The sequence below is a fragment of the Sardina pilchardus genome, chromosome 14 (assembly GCF_963854185.1).
Source record: "Sardina pilchardus chromosome 14, fSarPil1.1, whole genome shotgun sequence".
NCBI lineage: Eukaryota > Metazoa > Chordata > Actinopteri > Clupeiformes > Clupeidae > Sardina > Sardina pilchardus.
Genome location: NC_085007.1, coordinates 19,599,150 through 19,622,199, shown reverse-complemented (window position 1 = coordinate 19,622,199; position 23,050 = coordinate 19,599,150). Strand labels below are relative to the sequence as shown.

The following is a 23,050-nucleotide window of genomic DNA, read 5'->3' as shown; positions in this document are numbered from 1 at the left end:
AGCGGTGCATCTTTTACTGTTGCATTAGATAAATTAAATATTTACCAGTTGAGTGAGGAGCGGGTGAGTGATTTTCAATTTTCAAAGAACAGGCTGATGTAATCATTCGGATCACTACATGTTGACATTGCGGAGTGCATTTCTTTAAAGTCACGATGTAGCCAGAATTTCTCGGAAGTTCTTCAAACCGAAATAAAATAGACCTAAATCGTCTTCACTTGTTTCATTCCTGCATGTAAGTGTACCGATTATACTGCACCAATAACTGTATCTGGGTCAATATAAAAAGGCCTCACTGATCAATTCCAAAATAGACAGTGGGTCAGACGACTCCATAGTTAATCAAAAATAATATCTGGAATAAATTATAGCCAACGTCTTGCAGTGGCCTACAATGGTGTGTAAAATTGCATTCCAAAAACAGACAAAAAGGCTCCTGGCACCCTAATATTTTACCCTGATATTAGCCTAATAGCTTGATTTAATTCTGTTGATTTAACAATTCTACTTACTCAATGGATAACTGCAATACATTATTTCAACCGAAGCGTGAAATTATAATGAAATCAAAGCAATGCTCAAATTACTTTTTATTAAATAAAAGTGCAATACATACGAGCCTGCAATGCGCAATTCTGCAGGATCTTAACACTGTTACAAACTGAAAATATTATATAAATTAAGTGTTGGATCATGAATGAAAAGAAAACCTCATAACAGTGGGCGACGAATGCATTTATATTACAAATATATTTGAATTGTTACACGTCGTTTCTCATCTATTTACACGTGGAACTCGTGGCCTTCTGCAAACTAGTCAGTTGAAAATTAATAAAGTGAACAATCGCCGGTTTTCCCAATCTGTTATTTTTGTTGAGGGTATTATTTTAAAAGGTGGACAATGTCTTTAAAAACCCTCTTAGAAGGAAAAAAAGAACATTAATACAAATTCCGAATTTCAAAACGTATTTTAAATGGCAGAGATGAATAGACTCAGATGTGTCCTGTACAAAAATGGTATTTTACACATAAATATTCACAGTAATATAATTTCTATTCAGTACAACTCACGTTGGTATTTACAAGAACAAGTGTCTTCTTCGCGTTGAAACGTCTGTACAACATCGTATTCAGAGTGCAACCCACACTCCTCAGCATAAAAACAATGCATATTCCTTTGAGCCGGTCTCCTTCCCATGTGCAAATGGATTTTTATACGTGGTGTAAAATGGGACCCTACTCAAATCAGTGCATCACTCAAATCCTCATTTTTTTTTCTTTTAAAAAAAAAGAGAGACTAAACTGCGGCATCTTCACCCTCTAAGAACTCTCGTTCTCCGAGGTGTGGATAAGGAGGGCAGAGTTTGGTTTGTGTTTTTTCAGTAGCTGCGTTATTTTCTCGTCGTCTGAGTTGGGATCTAAAGGTTTGTTGTAGTCGTCATCGTCATCTTCGTTCTCTGAGGCACCTTTCAGCCTCTCTGTCTCCGAGTCTTGCTTCTTCTTGGCAGAAGCCATCTCTGCAGCATGCTTTTTCCTCCACTTTGTCCTGCGATTCTGGAACCATACCTGTCGAAAGGAAATGAAACGTTGCAATGAGCACAAATATTCCAATTAAATGAATGTGACTTGTAAATATTACCAAGCAAAGCACTGGAAATGTCTGCCTATAGGCTATGCATCCAGATTACAGGCTGACACAATATTCGGGTGTAAACTAATTGCTCGATAATTGATGTCAACATTTTAAAGGATCAGCGGCCTGTGCTGTGTTTGACAAAATATTCTCCTTAACCACAAAAATAAGAAAATAAAATGTAGCACATGTTAACACCGAAAAAATACAAATGGCCGAAAGTCTATAGGCTACTACATATAAATTGGTCATCTTATCAAGCCTCCTCATAACAAAACACATGGAAACATCTAAGACATTTAAGTTTTCCTGTTTTAAGCATTATTTAGCTATTGCTTCTACTTTAACAAATTAATAGCATATTATATATTTACACTATCTGAAACATCTTTGTCAAGGAGTGGAGAGAGACCATAACAGTATTAGGCTAGGGTTAACTATTTCCCTGGACAAATATGTTATAATGATCCTGTATGTGTGTGTTATTTAAAAGAACAAATGTGCTACACTCATTCCAGATGTGTGTGTTATTTACAAGAGCAAATGTGTCATAACAATTCTGGATGTGTTATTTATAGAAGCAAGCCGTTGGTTTTGCAATAAAATCGCCCTCCTGGCCTTGTACTCTTGCTGTTGTTAAGAACAGGGATCTTACCTTGACTTGGCTCTCTGTCATTCCCAAAGAGTAGGCCAGGCGTGCTCTCTCTGGTCCTGCTAGGTATTTTGTTTGCTCAAAAGTCTTTTCCAGGGCGAATATCTGCTGTCCTGAAAACGTGGGACGTGTATGCTTCCTCTTGCCATCTTTATCCAACAGAACGGAATTCGGATCTGCGAAAGTAAATTAAAAGGTTGATCAATTAAACATGTTTAGATACAAACTAACATGCCATAACAGGACTTGGAGAGTCAAACTACCACAAGTAAACAAGCTATGTGGCGCGTAAGACTGTGGTAACACTAGTTAGATGCACCCATGCTTAAGTTTAAAAATAGCCTATATATATTCACGTTATTTAGTATACGCCTCTATTGCTATTTGTGCTGTTATATGCTCTTATGAATAGGAGTATGTTAGTCAAAGAACAGACAAGTAACTTCAGTTACTTACGAGGTGAGCAGGCGAACCTGGCGTCTCTCCAGTGAGGGCTTTGCATGACTCCGGGCCAAAAGATCGGTGTCCTCCCAGGGAGATCTGTCAAAGGCTTCGGGTAACGAGCTACAGCCACTGCCGCGGCGCCTGGGCTGAAATACAGGCCGTGCGGAGGTGGAGGACTCAGGCTGCTGAAGCGGGGCAGTCCGGACAGAATTCCAGCAGACGAGGATGCAGCCACGGCGGCCGCAGCATTAGCGGCGAGGAGCGAGGGGCGGCTCAGTATATCGTTTATTCCGTGCGGGGTGGCAGCCGAACAATTATGATGATGATGGTGGTGATGCGATGCGATGGATGAAAGTCCAGATGATGTTTTAATTCCTGGAGAGGATACAGGAATACCACCAGGATTTGGAGAGGTAGCTGTCGGAGAAGTGGACGACGCAGGCCCGCCGGAAGACAGCGGGTAAGCTGGATAGAGAGGCGTCTTCATTTCGGTCATACTATGTAGAGCAGCTAGTGGCGGGGTACTGAGGAGGAAAGCGCTCTGACGAGACCCGTCCATCTGCCCCACCGCTAACATTACCGAGAGGATTTCGCTCGGAGATAGAATCGAAATCCTTTAAAAATCACAACTTCCCAAACAAGTTCTAAAACTCTGACCTAACGCAGCAAGTGGATTGTGCTATACTGAGGCTTTGAAAACAGAAGCAGCGCTCCTAAATGTGAAAAGAAACCGTGCTATAGCAAAAAGGAAAAATAAAACAAATCCAGTTTTTGCTACAAGAATCTGTTAGTAAATCTTGATATCGAGTTCCAAGTATATTAAGAGACAATCTTCATAAGCATCCCAATAGGTAAAGAATCCCGATCCTTGCACTTCAATCTTGCAGATCTTGAAGATATGGCATTCTAATGAAGTGGATCCACAACCTCTCTAGTCACTTGAGAGCACCGCTTTAGCGCAGAGGACGTTATTGTTCAACGCTTTTATATCTTTAAATAAAAAGACAGCCTTTCTAGGTGGTGCACATGAAGATCTTGAGGATAATAAAACATTTTCATCAGCCGGCTGTCGTTTGCTGCAAAAGTCAAAAGTTTGAGAATGTGGCGCAGAAAGTAGTGGGAGTCATTCGGATGCGATTGGGTAAACTCCCCCGTGACGTAGGCTGCGTGTCAACTGAGATTGCCAACTGAATTTAGGAGTGTGTCCTCATTGGCTCTCCATCACGGCTTTCATTTGCACATTAAAAGAGTTGCCGTTCGAGCGGCTATTAAAAACAAAAAGGGGACAAAATCAATCTAGTCAATTTGAGATTTAAAAAATAAAAGGACATCTGTGTGATAGTCATGTGACACCGGCCCAGCTCGGTTTCCATACAAATGATGGCAGAATAGACTATACCGACTTAAAGAGAATTTTGTGGATAGGCTATATTCTTTTAAAATACTGACCATTGCAAAAGGTAGAATGGACCACATCTTCCTAGGCCTATGTCAGAGTTCTGAGGTATGGCACCAATGCGGAGACCGGAATTGCTTTGATTTATTATGGGCTTTATAAATTAATAGCTATGGTTCCATCATTTTGGTTAAGCGTTTTTTTTTTTTTACTAAAACAATAATCGCATATGCGGTAAGCCATGTGATTTGAAGACTGAGTTCTTATGGAGGAATCGCTCGTGCACTTTGCATCCCGCTACATGGATTATAGAGCATTGACATACAGAAGCTAGTTGTTGCATTAACGGAACTTTTTGAAGTAGGCTACATAATGCTCTTGTACTTTCACCCCCAGGTATTTTGTTTTCTTGGATGTGATCATTATTAGTTTCATTAAATACAATTAAAAACGAACACATTAAATCCCATTTCATTACAGAAGAAGATACATTTTGAGGTTTGTTTGTTTTTATCCAAAATCCATTTATAAATCCATTATATTCATACCAGAGAGTGTATGTATTTCAGCTTCATGTAGGGACTTCAGACAAATGCGACAAGGTTAGGCTATAACTTAACTATGGTGACATATAGTGAAAAACGTAAATGTCATGCAAATATCTTAATATCCAAATCTAGTCATACCAGAAACTACAATGTATTTCAGCTTCATGTGGTCTATAACTTAACTATATAGTGAAAAACTTAAATACCATGCAAATATCTTAATATCCACATCAAATTAATTGAATACATTAATTCGTTTTTTATTGACCATGACATATTCAAATTCAATAGGCTATGCTAATTTAGGTGTCCGTGCATAGTCCAAGTGTCATGGACAATGCAGTAATCACGCTTCAAACTGCAAGAGCGCCAAACTTAATAGCTTTAAATTTACAATGGGCTATTTTTTAATTAATATCTTAAGGCGATATATGTCATTTATTTATGTATTTGTTTTTAAAATCAAAATGCAAAGTCTAAAAAGATCAGCCTTTCATCCATCGCCTGGTGCAGTTTGAGGACTCCAGCTACTGCAAAATAAACAAATCACTGCCTCCTGCATGTCCAACCACAGTCAAGGCCGTGCAAGAGTAGGGTGTGATGACATCGTGTGGTGAACCGCGGGAACACAACGGGTTTCAAGACATTATCAAGACAGTTTCATTGGACTAGATTATAACATTTGATGTGCTTTGGTCAATATATTTTGCACAGCTGATAATTATTATCCTAATGAATGTCTAAGTCAAAGTGTCAAAGATTTGTGTATTCTGTAAAAAGGAAAATAAGTATTGCCTCTTAATCAAGCAAATGCTGAACACTTCATACAGCTTCACATGAAAATGTTTTCAAAGCTATAGCAGACAAGAATGTCATGCAATATTATATTATTTGTTGTAACTGTAACTGCAGTTACATAACTGCAAATATAACACGCACTACACCACTTGGAGGCAAAGAAGGACAGCTTTCATAAGCGCAAACAAACAATGAGTGGCTAAGGTTAAGAAATATCATGAACTCTAGCCAACCCCAATGTCCGACACATCTGCACATATTTTGGACTATTCTGCAACTGAGAATAGATGATGACATCAGTGCTAGTAAAGTGGCAATGGTACTGCCTTCCGCAATCCATTAAAGAAAACACTGTTAGCATGTGCCCAGCAGAGTCCATCTGATCACCATAGCACACCATCAGACAGCATGACACATCAAAGTGGAAATAGCAATCCAGCCAAGAGCCTTTATACATCATTTCAAGTGTCACGTTTCTCATCACCCTAAAACATTTACTCTAACTCCATCTAGTGGCGGTAAACCTGCTCGAGTCAAATCGCTTGAGTGATAGGGTCTCGCATTTTAAGGAGATGAATGGCTGGAGCTACTTACAGAAATCACTGTTTAGTTGAACAGTTACATCAATCCAGGAAACTACCAAAGGCCTCCTTGCATAGCTATGCCGTGAAGGAATGATGTGTCAAGGAGTAATCAGCCTGCTATGTGTAAAAAGTGAGAGTGGATGAGGTGCATTCTCACACTATGGACATCACGCTATGATGAGCCGCGCCATTTTCAGTGTTTGCACAACAATGGGATTTTAACAGTAAACAAAGACCACAATAATGGGACTGGTTTTGTTGCTTTGAATGTGACATAATGTACTATCAATTAGAAACAGAGGGAATTTATATATAAGAACTAGGGGACACTTCAGCCTATAGAGAGGATAAGACTTTCAGGCCTACAGGGGCTGTTCGATTATTTCTGTGTGTGATAGTGTTGGTTATTTAGCCGAGGGGACCTGAAATGTGAGCTCCTTGTAATGACAGCTGGTAGGCACTGGCGCCAATAACTCATGTGACAAATACACTAGGACTGGCTGATCTTGTCTCCCTGGTAACTGATAAATCAACTGCCACTGCTGGGACCAACACATGTTTGTGTGTCTGCAGAGCTGGGAGGGGCGCGGTGTGAGTAATGCCACTCTCAGTTTAAGATTATGGGCCTTTTTCATTTGATTTGACCAGACGCCACACCTCTCCCCTAGCCATGACAGCTGACATCTTATTGGGATGTGTCCAAGGGCCTTGAGATGATTTGAGACCCATAGAAGCGGCAATTTATTTCTGTTTGATGTATATGGCCATATTTCCTAAATTCATTCATCACTGAAAAATGATTTGGGAGCACAGAGTGTTTGGATCACACCTAAAAGAGTGCCTTATAAAAATGAAAGAAAATTCATAGTTTTCTGACATCATGCACTAAATGTTCTTGTGGCAAGTATTGGGATATTGTAGTTTAGTTCATTTCATTCTGTTTTTCAGGCTGGAAACCTGCACATTTATATCTCGGATTATTGGTCTGATTGGTTGAAGGACTATCCAAATAAGATATTCTCTATCATTTGAACTATGCCATATGAACAATGATCATGCCTCCTGTGCAGTACAGCACAGACTGCCCAGACTAATGTTAAATCAAAAGTTTGAGCTTAGTCAGGTGATAGCCAGTAAGTATCATGTTCAATTACTGATATTTTGAAGAAGGGGAAAAAAATGAAAAATTAAGAAGTTTTCCCAGAAGTCTCCTAAATGAGATCTTCACCGACTCAATATGGTGACCATTTTAGACTCATGAGTATCTATGTTTCTATAATTTCATATATTGATGGGAAGAAAATAATTCCTTCAGTGAACAGTGGGTGACCGAACAGACTGTCAAGTAGTACCGTAAATGACACCGAAGGAGAAATGAAAATGGGATCAATCCCGACTGTGGTAAGGGAATGGGTTTAAGCGTAGGGTCTAGTGCCTTCCCGACATTTCAGGCCCTATACATTTGCCTATGTGCCCCTCATGGTTAACTGTTATCTGTGTTTTTATTGAAAGCATGAGATCACTCATCTCCGCAAAAAAAGGATTTCAGAAGGAACACACTAAACATGCTCTAAGGTAGATTTGCAAAATATTAGGATTCTTGACTCTAGCCACGCTAGGTCTGTACTTAAACATCCAAGCAGCTGCTTTGACAACAGACACTTTGACCTCAGGATGCTCTGAAAATGGTGTGATTTCTGTCACCTGGGTGACTCACCTTACCAGCAGACATATATCAATAGGTGCATTTGACTTTAAGCGGCGCCATGTAGCGACTTCGTCGGCTGACTTAATATAATGCATGCTTGTTAGAAATTGCCAGACTTTTGCCGCCACTGTGGAACATCACCATGTCACATGACCTCAAAATCACACAGGTGACAGCCGTTGTTGATGTTGGAAGCTGCAGTTGCTCTCCATCTGCTGTAGTACATGCCTACATTATTTCATAACATCATCCTTGCAGGCTCAAAGCCCAGTTGACTAACTAGATATGTTTCCTTATGCTAGAATGGGTGTATACGACTATACGTACAATTTAAGAAGTACCTGGATCTTATATATGATCCAGGTACTTCTTAAAGTGTGTGTGTGTGTGTGTGTGTGTGTGTGCTCTTACGTTGCACTGAGCCATATTACCACTCTATTAATGTAGGTAGGTACAAATGTTCAGAAAATCTGAATTCATAATTATCATATTATTATTATAAATGATGGTTCATTTAATAAATCAATCGTGCCCAATTTACACAACAGTTGTAAACCAGAATAAAGAACACTATTAGGCTCCATTTTTGAATTTGCTGTGAGCATCACTATAAAGGAGGGGCCTATAAAACAGTTCCTGTGTAAGCACTGCACTGCTCATTTTGTGGAGCAATCTACTAAAGGCACAAACCAGGCCTCAGGCAGAGCCTTGGGCAAACAAACTATGGATACTGAGAGGTGCCTGTGGCAATAGTTGTTCTTAAGTATATATATTTTTGGCCTTTTTGCCTTTATTAGTATAGGACAGTGAAGACGTAGACAGGAAACAAGTGGGAGAGAGAGATGGGGTGGGATCGGGATATGACCGCAGGTCGGATCCGAACCTGGGTCCCCGTGGGCACTCAGACCCGTAAATGGTACGGGCGCTGTAGCCTGCTGCGCCACAGCGCCCCCGGCAATAGTTGTTCTTGAATTACCCCGTTTCCCTGGTAAGGCAGTATGGATCAGTGAACTCAACCAAGCAAGCCTGCCTTGAATCTTTGAAAAAAAAGGCTTCCTGATGGAATCTCAGGATCCCTTGACTCATTCATAATAGTGTTAAACCCTGTCACTGACTACCTTGAAGACTCACCACAAGGCAACATCACACACCTTCAAATTTATCTCTGACGTATCAGCTTGAGAGCCCCAAACTCGGCATACTGGATCAAATCTTTAGCAGACAAACCATCACACAAACACCTCAGCAAACAAATCACCACACAAACACCCTCTTAGCGGACAAATCACACAAACACCCTAACATACTTTCCACCAGAAGAATCCACAAACAACAGCTAAGAGGTAAAAACTACTTCAGTCTAGAGGTCTAAACTTTCAAAATCGAAGGAGGATCAGCGAAGAATTGATTGCCCAAAGGACCAAAGAGGCGCACAAATCTTTACCATCTTGCCATTTCAAATGTACACTTACCGTGTGTTGAGACACCCACACTTATTTTCTAGTGTGTCCTTCAATAGTGAACCACTGGAGGTATTTTGAGCATGAGCTAGTCAACTTTCCAACACTATGTGAGGTACATAGCACCTCAGCAGTTCTCAACACAAACAGGAGAAAGTACAGTGACATTATCCTAGCCTTATCCTGCACAAAAGCTCATTTTGAAAATTATACAGTAAGGCTAAAGGTGTCAACAAAATGATCAGGTGTTTCCTGAGGAAGGTAGCAGGTCTATCAACTGTGTAAGTCTCTATTCCAGAGGTAGTGAAAGTACTTTGGGATCATTACAGAAAATGAGTCAAATATTTATCTACTTGCAGTATAAACAAACATTTCAGCCATTAGGCCTTCATCAGTTTATGGCTTCCCTATTGCATTTTTTTTACTTCAGTAATCATATGCATGTGACAAATAAACTTCCTTGTGTATATACACACACCCTATATATTATGTATATAAAGAATATATTGATATTAAAAAACAATTGGAGTATTTCAGAGTGCGACTGTCTTTATTATGCTGAATTAATGCAACTTTAGGAAAACGCACCGATTGAACAAAGGAGGGAGAGCACAGTGTTTTCGTGGACATCTAATGAGGTTTCATTTTACATGTTGTACTTGTAAGGCGGACACATCACATCAGTTGATATGACGTGAATAAACACAATTTGATATGAATAAATAGAAATTAAACGAATGTAAGTTTTGAAAAAAAGATTGCACTCAGATTTATTTCCAAATACATTACAAAAAGATCATATAATATTTTACAAAAGGAAAAATGAGTGCATGCATTCCTGATAGAAGACGTTCCTTGTCAGATGTGATATTGTGCATATCGAGAAGCTCTGTATCTGTGCTTAAGCTTCCTGTCATTATACGCCGTCGTATGAGCGAATTCAAATTCATAGAGGACTCAAAAGTGTATTGAAATAATAATTTTAAAAATCTTAGGTCTTTTACACTTCATTTAGTTTGGTAACTTGATTACAACATGAACATTGTTTTGATACAAAATACCTTATTTCGCAATATACCCTTCCTATATAAAATAGATATAAAACACAAAATAACATATAGTTAATTAAGAATTGGTCTCGGCACTTGTGCATGCATTGTCATAATCAGGATTCAGTCAGACACCATACATAAAGCATTAAGGCCCGTGGCATGTCTTTGACGACATTTCAAATGTCATGCACCAGGATACACATTGGCAAATAGATATCTTTGAGATGTGTGTACCCATGGCTTTCAACAGTCACAGAGGGAACTGCTGTCGGTTTTTGCATATAGTCTCTGTAAGACCGTTCTTTTGGATAAAAGGTGAGTTTGGTTTTGTGACAGTGATGTGGAAGAGACAATGGCGCCTCCTATCTGGTGCTGTTGCAAGGTGCATAGTGAACCTGCCTTTGCTGAAGAAGCTCAGTGATTGCCAGAAGCTTTTTCAAGATGTGCTGTAGGAATGAAAGTACAGAGGAGTTTGTGAGTGCCAGGGCAGGGCTGCTCTCGTGCATCAGATTAACATCTATATTTCCTGAAAATGTTTGCCAAGTGATCAACAATTCATCAATGGTGAAAAGCGCTGACTTAATCTACAATATCACTTTCATATTCTGTGTGAAGCTCTACCAGGATACTCCTACATCATTCTATGCGTACAAATCCACTCCTGCATATTTTACGTCTTAAACAATTGCATTTGATGCTCAATCCAGACACATAAAGGCCAGTTCAAACCGAAGATTCGTGACGGTCTGAGACGGTTGCGGAGAGCAGTTGCGGCGGTGTGAATCAAAAGTTGCAAGCAGTTGCAAGCAGTTGCAAGCCGTCGCTAAACATTCAACATGTCAATTCTTAGTTGCAGAGTTTTAGAACGTTGCTGGTTTTTAGAATGTTGCAGCTCGTCTCGTCGCGGATCTTGTGTTTGAACTGGCCTTGAGAGCACCTAAGAGCGACTTAAGAGGTGGTGGTGGTACCTGCTGAACTCCACGTTCGTTGCTGAGCGTGCGCAGCTCATCCGAGTGGCTGACGCACAGCTGGTGAAGCGCAGCCAGGTCCCGTGGCAGGTCCGTTATAAAGTGCTCTGTGGTGTCAGGTAGCTCAGGCACATTCTGCCCAGAACAACACAAATACATCACCAGGTTTAGAGCGAAGGTGCCAGAGTTATTTGAGCGTTAGGAGTTCCTTTCTTTAAAAAATACATCTTTAAAAATAATAAACAGCAATAAACAGCAAGTGTGTATGAGAGAGAAAGTATATCTGTGTTTTTGAAAGTGTGTGTTTCTGTGTGACAGTGTGTGTGTACGTCTGTGTATGGGCATATGCGTATGAGAAAGTGTGTGCGTATGTGAGTGAGTGAGTACGTGCACTTGTGATTTAATGATAGAATAGGCATGTTTGTACGCGAGTGAGTGAGTAAGTGTGTCCATATGTGAGTGTGAGTGTGTGTGTGTGTGTACGCGAGTGAATGAGTGAGTGTGTCCATAATGTGAGTGAGTGAGTGTGTGCGCGTGTGTGTGTGTGTGTGTGTGTGTGTTTGTGTATGCAAGTGAGTGAGTGAGGAGCACTAGACTTTTCAGTTTGACTCAATATGAATGGCCTACCCCAAGATCATCCAGAAACCTAATCATTCTGTCCTTGTTGCTCTTGATGAACGGGTTCACGCCCTCCATATATGGCTCCTGTATCAACAATTCACAACACGACAAGCTTTATCTCAATCTATATTCCACAGGGAAAGGCAGAGGGATGTGTGTTTTCATCATACCTTGGTTCCAAACTCGACCAGATTGGCCAGGTTCTGCACAGCTTTGGCGACCAACGTGAGGGTCCGTGAGGCAGTAGGTGAGGGAGGATCTTCAAACAACAGGTCAACGGTGTCAATAAAGCTCTTAATACTGTTGTCTAGCTAATAGTGCATCTTGCACTATTGCAACATTACAAGTTAATAGTAGTCATAATCCCTCAGAGAAATAAAGAAACATACTGGAATGGACAGAACACATGTAAAGAGACTGATCTCATTCAATTTAGACCACAGGACTTTCCAGGGGAGATTAAGGTGAATACTTGAACACATTCTCTCTATGAACAGAGATTCCCAGTTAAAAAGTTTAGTTTGGGACTTGGCATAAGCATCCATAACCATTATTGTCCGTCTACATCTTCTCTCAGAGCCTCATCACTTTCTCTTGCTCTCCCTCACTGTGACAATGTGCCGCCTCAGCAGTACATCGCACTATTACTTTTTGAGTTTTATTTAATTATTGATGTGTTTAATGTCCATGTCCTGTATTATTTGTTCCGTGTTCATGTTGTTGGGTACGTTCCTTGGCGCGCGAGGAAGTTGCTTAATGTGTGATCATGGGCGTTTGGGGTGTATGGTAAATGTTGATGTTATGAATGATGTTTATGTCAGCCAGATAGGGGCGGTGTGCCCTTTTATGGGTGTTTAGACTTCGCCGGTGTTGGCGGAAGTAGTTAATTGATTGGCCATTTAAATGCTAGCTTTCCCCTGTGTTGGGGCCGTCTTCGAAGTGTTTCGAGACGCGCGGTAAGAGGCTGCTGTGAGCCTTGCGTGTATAGGTCTGCTTTTTGATAGTGGCATGTTGCCATTAAGAGACCTTAACTTTCGTCTTTGTTAAATGTTTGTTAGTCAATCTTTTTCATCTCACGTCGGGTGCGACCGATCGGAATCATGGACTATATTTTGATTATTTTTTCACGTTGTAAATAAAAACACTGTGGGCCCTCTTAAACCTGCTGTCTCGACCTGATTTCTCCTTCACCACTTGGTTATCCTACCACACTCACTCACTCAAATTGTGAAATTGCAGTCTTACCAGTGATTATGTTAAATATTCTCGGGTTGACAATAGCAGGGCAGATCAGCCTCAGGAAGACAAATCCACTGAAAAAGAAACATTTGCTTCCATTAAGAACAACTTGCTGTGAACAACCAAGCAGACAGAAAATACTAAGCACTCACAGTATTATCATCTATCTATCTATCTATCTATAAATTACAGGAACATCTGTCTGTGTGTGTGTTAGGCACATATCTGTCAAATCATTCGGCCCATTTCAATCTTGGCAGGTGTCTTGCTAGGCACGAGTGTGTGCAGTGTCAAGTTTGACGTTGTTTGGATAAGAAATGCAAAAGATATCGCTACATATATTGGTAAAGGAGGCACATGTTGACTTTTGCATAATATATAATAGACATAAATAATATAATATTCAACAGGCTATTCATTATTGAATGCTTAGCTAGAACAATGTGTCCCCCCGCATCAAACAGACACTCACCTCACAACCCTTGTTCTCATTGTGACATTCAGTGGCCATTTCTGTTGAACAAATTTTTGTAAACACCCATAAATGAACCTCAGGGTCCTGTGGGATAAAAGTTGACATTGAAGGAAATGTTCAACTACACAGGCCTCACAAACACTATTACCACCAATAGGATTATGAATGAAACCTGGTCTACTTACGGAGGAAGAATCTCAGCAGCCATAAAAATTTTCTCCACCAGTTCCGACACAAGATTCAAGAGATGATTCAAATTCACATTCACATCCTCGTTCTTCTCCATCTTTGAGGGATTTAACTGAATCGGAGACAAAATGAAGCGATTCATTAGGAGTGGCCTTAAGAGCAGGCAAGGCTCAAGGAGCAAGAGTGGGAATAGCTCATCGTGGCACACACGCAATCAAGAGTTCAATTTCAGAGAGAAATGAATCTACCACCAATCTACTATGACATTTCAATCAATATGTTGGACCAAATGCTATTTACCCAATAAAATGCTGAATTGAAAACTCAAGTCATAAAGAATGACCCACCTCACAGGACTGTTTACACTCCATAATCTTCAGGATGGTGTTTTTGAGAGCATGGTGCACAAAGGCGGTGGCGGTGGCCTTCATATATTGCTCCATTAGTGTGCTAGCCAGTGTTGTGGCACGGAAGAGTGTGGAAGCCTCATCTGAAAGAGATAGCAAGAAGAGTCTCATATACAGTATATAACAATTACTCCGTATCGTTTCCCAACCTTGGGGTTGAGACCCCATGAGGGGTCGCCTGAAATTCAAATGGGGTCGGCTGAGATATAGGGTATCTTAGAATTAACCAATACATTAAATAATATACAGTATATATATATATATATACATACAAAATATAAAAATACCACATCATGAAAACCCCCATGATATCCAAGTTAAGTAATTCATCAAATCCTTCATTACAATCTAGCTATGTAAAAATAAACAATGGACATCCCACAGAGATGTATAGAGATCTTCATGGGTAATCATGCTTGATGAACGTTCCAAACAACAAGTTGTTCAAACTAACAAATTAGCTTTCTAGGACATTTGGAGAAAATATCGCTCTTAATTGGATGTTACAGCAGAGATGAGATGGGCTCTCACAACATGTTGTGAATGATTGGGGTCGTCAACGTTTTGTGACATCAAAACAGGATCACTTGCCAGAAAAGGTTGGGAACCCCTGGCCTATTGTAGCCTGGTCTTACCATACTCTCGTACATTCATAATTTACAGAGAGTCTGGACACTTTCCATTGCCAAGCGTGAACGTCCATGAATGAGGATGCTCTGTTGAGAACAGGAACCTGCTGGAAATCAGCTTCACACTGAGTCAGGCCCGTTTTAAACTGTAACTCTGTTACTTTTAATACTTTCCTGTATAATAAATACGAAATGAAAAAATGAAATGTTTAAAACTATTGGATCTGCCCAGAGCCACTCAGATCCGCCATAACCAATCGCTAACGTTTGGTCGTGACTTGACGCCACCATTCTAAGCTACTCCCTCTGTTCGCTGATTGGACCTGCACATTTTTGTCTTGAGAAAACCTGTGAATATACCGCAGACCCAGCCTACGTAGTGAAGTGAAAACGGAGCGGAAGTACATAGGAAGGCGGAGCCAGGCTAGGCCTAACGGAAGGCGAAAGAGATGCATACCCTCCATGCTGATCTCCCGGTCATTGAGTGCCCTGAGTAGAGGAGCCTCCATCTTCTCATGCCTGAAGATGCGCAGCAGGATGCTGGCCAGGAGAGTCCGGTCCTGTCCACACACGTGGGACAGTGCATTGATCACGTGGAATTCCTTCAACAGAATCAGCTGTAGGAACATTTAAATGCATGTTAGTACTGTAAAGCATAGGTGTTCCTAAAGCCTGAAAGGGTCTTTAAAAATAAGCAAGATGTTTCTGTCCAACAATTAAATTAACGTTCTGTGAGGGGCAGTGTTACTGTCATCCAACCATGAGCATAGGGATTCAACCCTACATTACACATCACTGATTAAACCATAAACTATAAACAATATGCAGTAAACAACTGGTGTGTAGTGAGCGTTCTGGTGTATAATGGCTGCCGTGCATCACCAAGGTGAGTGCTACACATCACTGTGAAGCACTTTTGAGTGTCTAGAAAAGCACTATATAAATGTAACGTCTTGAATGAATGAATGAATGAATGAATGAATGAATGAATGAATGAATGAATGAATGAATGAATGAATGAATGAATGAATGAATGAATGAATGAATGAATGAATGAATGAATGAATGAATGAATGATATACATTTTGAAAGTCTTGATGGCCACTGTAGAAACATTTTCTATGTGAGCAATGAGCTAATAATGTAATAATGAATTGCATATTGCATCTCTGTGTGTCTACATTAGTGCTAATACATCAGCCTCCATCAGGCTGAAACCAGGTCAAAGATGAAGAACTGAGCACAAATCATGAAGAGTGAGAGTCTGAGAGTCTATTACCTCTTTGAAATCATTGTACTCCTCCTCGGGCATAATCTTCTCCATGGAGTAGCGGGCCCGGACCCTGAGCGAGCTGGTCTCCGTGCCGGGCTTCAGAGCCACGTGGGAGCTCAGTTGGAACCACTCATCAATCATCTTGCCCCGCTGCAGATGGCACAGCTGGCAGACCATGAACACTGCATGGGGGGGGCAATGGGGGTGAGGGGAAGGGGGGTTGTACATGATCTAACTGAAAACAGTCCTGACACAGGCTGAGCAATTACATAGACATAGCTAAATACAGGGGAGCAGGATCCAGCGAGGGGAAGTCAAAAGTACAACGCTACCGCAACAGCGGTCCATAGAGCCACACAAGCCATCCAAGTTCTTCAGTTGGTAGTTTACAACATACAATTTGATATAACCTCCACTGCCAGGTCAAATTAAAGGTCATATAAATCCCAGGCATGAAATGAAGAACTGTTGTTTGTGGTTCTTTGAAAACAACCGCAGACCAGAAAACAGGAAGACGTGGTTGAGATACTCACAGATATCACTCTCCTTGCTCTTTTTGGTCTTGTTGCTCAAACTGATCTCAAATCTGTTGATATCACTTGAGAGGTCACTGAGGAAAAGTGAAATGAAGGAGGGTCATTATGAGTTACACAGGCATGCAAGCAAAGGAGTCTGATTAAAAAAAACTGCATTGCATTTTACATTCATACCCATGGTTGATTTGTTTGGCTCGAGGTTCGAGGTGCTAGCAATCACTGCCCTCAATTATATCGCATAATACAGAATACAAATTAACTACTAAGGGAACACTTGTGGAATTTTCCACTTTTAAACTACAGGGGCTAACGTTTAACAAACCAAAGGCTATTTATTCTTGCTTAACTGCGATCATAAATGATTGTGTCACTGTGTGGATTACTGTAGTGTGTCAATGTCATGATTTGAGTCATTTTGTATGAAATCATCTTCTAACTGATGTATGATAGGCAGGAGCTTAGTGGGAGACAGGAATGTGGATGGTGAAGATTAAAGAGCATACTCAAAGAGGAACTCTTCAGTCCACACAGGATTCAGGCCCTCTCGAGGGTGGGTCTTAGCCACCTGGACGCTGTTCAGGTAAATGTTGCAGTAGGCGTTGTTGAAATGCTTGCTGGGTAATTTATGGGCCTCCTCCACATTCAACAGCAAGCTGCTGACCTGCAACAGTGGCGGAGGTGAAAGAGCAACATGTGAGAGAGTACGGACAGCCAATGGTCAAATCAGGGCACAAATCTCACAGCCAATCGGAGTGGTGACGAGAAAGACAGGTTACCTGGCGGAGTCGCTTATTAGAGGAGGGTTGCGTCGGTTTTTTGAGGTTGTTGCAGAAAGTCTGCAGGCACTTCATCCAGTCCTGTTACAGTAAAAAAAAAAAAAAGTTTTACATAACACGCTTGCTACTCAATGTAAATCCTCAGGGGAACTGCTTGGATTATTTGCATGATACATTACACCAATAAAATATAAAAAATCAGAGCTCACCTGTGCTTGTTCAGGAGTTTCCCCTGCAAAGTAGAAGATGTACTGCTCTTCGAAGTGCTGGTCAACCAACTGGAAACAGTTTGGCCTTGGAGAAAAAAAAATACAAGTTGTAACTTTTTAAGTACAAACACTGGCACGCCAACATTTTATATACACAATATAGCATATACCAAACATACCACAATACTGTTAGAGCAAAATCATTTCAAGACAAAAGTTTCTAAAGTTTCTAATAAAAAGTCAAATCAAATACACAACCATCCCTTTCTGTGATGAATACAGGATGTGGACCTCACCTGCCAAACATGCTGTCGTGGACATTATACACAGAGCACACGCTGAGGTCGATCAGCCCTTTTGGCTTGGTGGCTCTCTTCTCACTCTCAAAGTAGATGAGCTGGGAGTCGTTCCCCTCTAGGATGAAGTAAAGGTTCTTCCACCGCTGCTTACCTTTGCCTGGTGGAACAGAGGGGGGTGAGGGCTTAGAACGTTCACCTCTGCCTAACCACAGGCCTCTGCAAAGATGTCCATTATAATTTAAATGTGCCAAATACCTTTGTTGAAGAGGAGATACCCTTTTTTCACAATGTTCTTATAGAAAGCATCCTTTGTCTTGCGACGGATGGTGTTGTAGATCTCTTTGCCATCCATGATGTCGGACAGTAAATGCTGGTGGTGCTGGAGCACAATATCAAAAAACAGGAAGTACTGTCTCTATTGAAACTTGAAACCAATCAAACAGGTATCATAACAGTAACGAGTCTAAGACAACTCCAAATCCTGGGACAAAATGACAGAATATATGACAGGAAAATAACAAACGTAAATGTAGGGCCTGTCTACACGTCATCGGTTTATGGTCTGTGACTCACCTGGATAGATACAGGTTCTCTCAGGTAGTAGCCCTCTACAATCTGCTCTCTTTTGTAGTGGTCCATGATTGCATCAATACTGTTGACAAGAGACAAGTCATCCCATCAGAATAAATTGTACACCTGTGCAAAATCATGCTAAGCAGCAATACAATGCCAAACTATGCAACTGAAAAAACGACCAAAAAAGGTCAATTAACAATGAACCAGTCACAATGTTTCAGAGATAATCTTTCCAGTTGTATTACAGTGCACTAAAGGCAAATAAAAATAAAAAACTTCCCATCATTGGAAAATACACCGGGTTAGCCATTAAAAGAATCCACGACTAACAATCCTTTTAACCTATTTTGATTACTTATTTTTGATGTAAAATACAGTCGTCAACTTTGCTCAGGGCATAAGAGCTCATAACTAAGAAAGCTTGAAGAATGACCAGTGCTCTGACCTGCAGTAATATCTGCCACCCATCATGAACTGGTTGCTGGGAGTGGGGCAGATTTTGAAGCGCTGAATGTTCTCATTGGTTCGGAAAAAGAGAGAGTAGTCCCCTGGGGTGCTGTCTGAAGGCCGCACTAGAAAACTGCACACCTGCCCAACTAACCAACAACACACACAAAAAAAAACATTTATGCAGGGTCAAACAAATCAAGTGAACATTGTATTTTTACAGTAGGTTCGTATACAGAATTTGTTCAAGTGGTTTACCATTCATAAGTAGGTTGTAGGCTTCTTGTTTGTTGATCTTCCCATGATACCATCTAAAGAGTCACAGCCAAGGTCAAAACAGAGTTAACAACCCTCTAGGGCTGCTCGATCATGGTAAAAATCATCGTTCACGTTTATCTTCTTCAATATTGAGATCACAATTATTAAACGTGATTACTCAGTGATTTTGGAACCATCATTCATATTCAAAATGTACATTATTACATAAATTTGAAATTGAATTTTAAATATAATCCAACAGGAAAAGATAATGCACATAACAACTCAAGACAAAAGGAGAGCATTATTATGAAACTGAATGTAGCGAAATAATCATTATATTTCGATTATGTTCTTTTCATAATTGTTTGAAGCTATAATTTTAAAAGCATGTCAGTAAACGCATCATACCTACCACTAAAAGCTTCACACAGACACAATGCATAACTTTAGCTGACTTCTGCTATGTAACAGACAACAAGAAAAGAACACCTACACTTTTCCTTCATGTGGATCTTCTTCTTTGGCCTTAAAAAGAAACATTGTACCGTGTTAAAGGTCACATCACCACTGACCTGACCAGTAAAAGGAAGTGCGCTGTGATCTAATGTCATAATACTTGGCCATAAAGCAGTGTGTGGTTAATTTGGTAAACAGACAAGACTGAGATTACACACCACTTCCTCCACCAGATCCTCCACAATCAGCCCCTGCTCATCTGTGCGAACATTTGTCACCCACATCCAACCGTCTTCCAGTTCATTGTGAACAATAAACATGTCCCCTTTCAGGAAACTACAGAAGCCAAACAGAGGGAATAAGCAAATGTTACTCTAGGAAAACCAGTATATAAGAATCAAAAGTGTCATTATTATTATTATCATTATTATTACTATTATCATTATTATTATCATTATCATAAGAACAAACCATCATCTGAAACAAGCATTGAGTGCCTTTTAGTCACCGTGGCATACGCATAAAGCAGAAATGACATGCTCTGTGCAGAGTAACGTACCTGATTTCTGGAGTTTCAGGCACTTTGGTGTATGGCAATATTGCTCGCACTCTTCTGCGATGCTCCACTGGCTACAAAACAATTCATACCAATATATTAGCCTCTATTTGAGCTTTGTTGAACTTTGATACAGATTGTGATGAACTTACTCATTGTGTAAGTAAGCACACACTTCAACATTGCTCAGAAAATACTGTAATTACGGCGATAGACTTCACAATCACTGAAAAGTCAAACATTTACCTCAGGAGGCGCCACTGGATATAAGAGGTTCTCTCCTTTAAGCAAACAGGAGACATAGCTGTAATAGCCAATCAAGTCAGACAGGGAGGAGAACCGTCGGCCTCCTATGTAGTAGTCTCCACACATGGCAATGATCCTGCAAAGGACAAGAAAATTACAGGCCAGTTGGGATTGATTTCAAAAACCAAGTAGAATCCTTAATACAAAACCACAGACCATACATAGGATGCAGATGATGTTAGACTATGTTTTTTCCAGTGTTCCTCTACCTAGGCCACTAAGTAACAACAAGATGCTGTTATTCTACGTATTCCTTGTGTGTTAAGATACTTGAAACCAGTCGAGCATAACAAATATTGCCTTCGTGTGTGTGTGTGTGTGTGTGTGTGTGTGTGTGTGTGTGTGTGTGTGTGTGTGTGTGTGTGTGTGTGTGTGTGTGTGTATGAGGTCCATGCGCAGCTGCACCTGAAGTGGTTCACCACATTGGTCATACTGAGGAAGGACAGCACAAAGGAGCCAGGCCGGCGGTCGCTCTCCCTGATGAGATAGCTGCCAGGATTCCGGGCCTGCTGCAATCTCTCCTCCGCCATGGTCCGATCCAGTTTCCCATGATACCACCTGTCATAACAGGGACCGTGATAATCAGAGGAAAAAGTAGGCTTCTTTCTGATTATTATTATTAGCATTATCAATACTATTATAACCTCTAGACACAAATGGAGGATTTAAGCTGTTGGCCTTGAGATTGAGTTTTCAGATGTAATAGGCTAAACCCCAAATCCCTCCCTAATCCTCGTGGAAACTACAAATCGATTGTTACTTTCAGGCTTTCTGTCCTTTAGACCTGCACGCCACCTCCAATCGTTTCTTGATCATCTGGTTTATCAGCGCTTGAGTGAAACATATTCCCCCCCGACAAAAACTATACCGACTAACCATGGAGAAACTGTTGTCATTGATTAGGATTGATGAGCATGGAGAATTAAAACAGAATTAAAACTTAATTAACTCACTGATTAAGTGGAGGGGCGGTGAGGGAGAAGACCACTTCCTCTTCTTCATATTCTTGGCCGTCCAACCCATCTCCTTCATCCACTGTTCCCAATATCCCACAAGTGCGGGGCGGTGGCACAGAGGGAAGGGCAGCGCTGCCATCCGGACTTGCGGCGTTGGGTAATATCCGACCACCACTGCCCTCCGATGGGGAATCTGTCACCCTGTTCCCATCTTTAAGAATGTGTGAAGCTGTTCCCGTTTTCGATTCCACCCCTGACCAGTCTATAGTCATCTGATGGGACACTTCTGGTGACCCCAAGGAGCGGTTAGTGTCCATAGTTAAGGTCGGGCCCGTCTCCGGCATCCGAATCCTCGGCTTTGTACAGAACGCAAAACGGGCTGTGTCCAATATTCCTCCGCCATCTATCTGTGACACCAGAGAAGAAGGGTCCGTCTCCTCACCGCAGTCATCTGTTGCCATCATTTTTCTTCTGTCAAAACGTCTCACTAAGTTACTATTTTAAGTGGAGTACTAGTAGTAGTGTGTCGCTAAACTTTTCAACAACTCCAGGACAGGCTCTCGACTTCAGCAATAACCCACTCTCTGCTACTTATAGTGAGCCCGCTAGCTAGAAGATAGCGTGCTAGGTGATAACTTTGATTGCTCTCGCAAGAACACGGGACGCAAGTATTAAGTCTTCATGATGAATGTCAGTCCGGCTGCTAAGTTTGCATTACTAAAACTATAGTTTTAAAGCAAAATTTCTCGCGGCAACATATTTGTCAATGTTGCGTTGTTTTTTCTCCAAACGTAAGTTGGAGGTGCAGTACACTTGTCCCACAGCTAACCGCTTGCTAGCTGGCTAGCTATCTTGAGTTTACTTTGCCATTTATAGCTATCCGCTAGGTAACTTAGCCAGAAAAGTTACTACCTAGCCAAGTACAATCTGTGCGCTCCGTTAACAGAAGCTGGTCAAAGCCCTCTATGTTTTGACAAAGTTTCTTCCAACCATCCGTTGCATTTCAGGGCGTCTTACCAGTCGTATATTCTTGAACATGTCTCAAAACTTTAAAACAAACACGCTGATTAGCTTTTCGACGATTAATAGTTGTCCACCTCGCAGTAACTTTGCTAGCTTATAACATAGTTGGTGTCACTCGGTCACGGCTGCACCCTCCCTCTCTCTCTCCCAGTTCTGCTGTGCTTGCCCCTGCTCTTGTATTATCCCTACAGCGCGCGTGCCCGTTTGAATACAATAGGGAGGGAAAGTAATCTCATCGCCCCCTATTGGTTAATAATAAGATAAGGTAGCCTAATAATTAATATTTCATTGTAGTTTTAGGTCATTATATTAGTACATGGACATTTTATTCTGATAATGATGGTACAAATGCAACATATTCCTCAGTGTTGTCTCACAACAGTCTTCCACAGACTTGAGTTTAAGTGAGGTCATGGGAGTTCAGCGTTAACTTTGATTCGTGGAAATTTCCCTTTCTCCAGTAGATGGTGCCATTGGGAAAGGATTCTACACGAGTAAATTGTCATGCCTCTTTTACAAAGAACTTTTTGAAAGCGGATGGTGAAGAGTTTGTGTGTGTGTGTGTGTGTGTGT

General features: G+C 40.9%; 2 protein-coding genes across 3 annotated transcripts; both read right to left on the bottom strand.

Annotated features, from left to right (window-relative positions):
• Positions 1 to 641: 641 nt before the first annotated feature.
• nkx6.1 (NK6 homeobox 1) lies at positions 642 to 3,399 on the bottom strand. The gene is made up of 3 exons (XM_062554735.1): positions 2,742 to 3,399; positions 2,289 to 2,461; positions 642 to 1,566 (listed from the first exon to the last, which is right to left on the bottom strand). The coding sequence occupies exons 1-3, from the start codon at positions 3,304 to 3,306 to the stop codon at positions 1,321 to 1,323; spliced, it is 984 nt and encodes a 327-aa protein (XP_062410719.1). The 5' UTR covers positions 3,307 to 3,399; the 3' UTR covers positions 642 to 1,320.
• A 6,564-nt stretch (positions 3,400 to 9,963) lies between these two features.
• Positions 9,964 to 22,614, bottom strand: rasa1b (RAS p21 protein activator (GTPase activating protein) 1b). Of its 2 annotated transcripts, XM_062554383.1 has the most exons (25): positions 21,452 to 22,614; positions 20,904 to 21,056; positions 20,439 to 20,574; positions 20,196 to 20,266; positions 19,855 to 19,972; positions 19,674 to 19,705; positions 19,178 to 19,230; positions 18,918 to 19,068; positions 18,470 to 18,548; positions 18,152 to 18,275; positions 17,894 to 18,053; positions 17,598 to 17,682; positions 17,389 to 17,469; positions 17,116 to 17,273; positions 16,610 to 16,686; positions 16,083 to 16,258; positions 15,261 to 15,420; positions 14,115 to 14,257; positions 13,764 to 13,879; positions 13,576 to 13,662; positions 13,110 to 13,177; positions 12,035 to 12,123; positions 11,871 to 11,948; positions 11,244 to 11,378; positions 9,964 to 10,721 (listed from the first exon to the last, which is right to left on the bottom strand). In XM_062554383.1, exons 1-25 carry the CDS (start codon positions 21,916 to 21,918, stop codon positions 10,638 to 10,640), a joined length of 3,081 nt encoding a protein of 1,026 aa, XP_062410367.1. In that variant the 5' UTR covers positions 21,919 to 22,614; the 3' UTR covers positions 9,964 to 10,637. The 2 variants fall into 2 exon arrangements, 1 of the variants encoding a protein (XP_062410367.1); XR_009941326.1 differs by lacking the exons at positions 9,964 to 10,721; positions 11,244 to 11,378; positions 11,871 to 11,948 and having other exon boundaries at positions 12,055 to 12,123; positions 13,576 to 13,616.
• Positions 22,615 to 23,050: the final 436 nt, after the last annotated feature.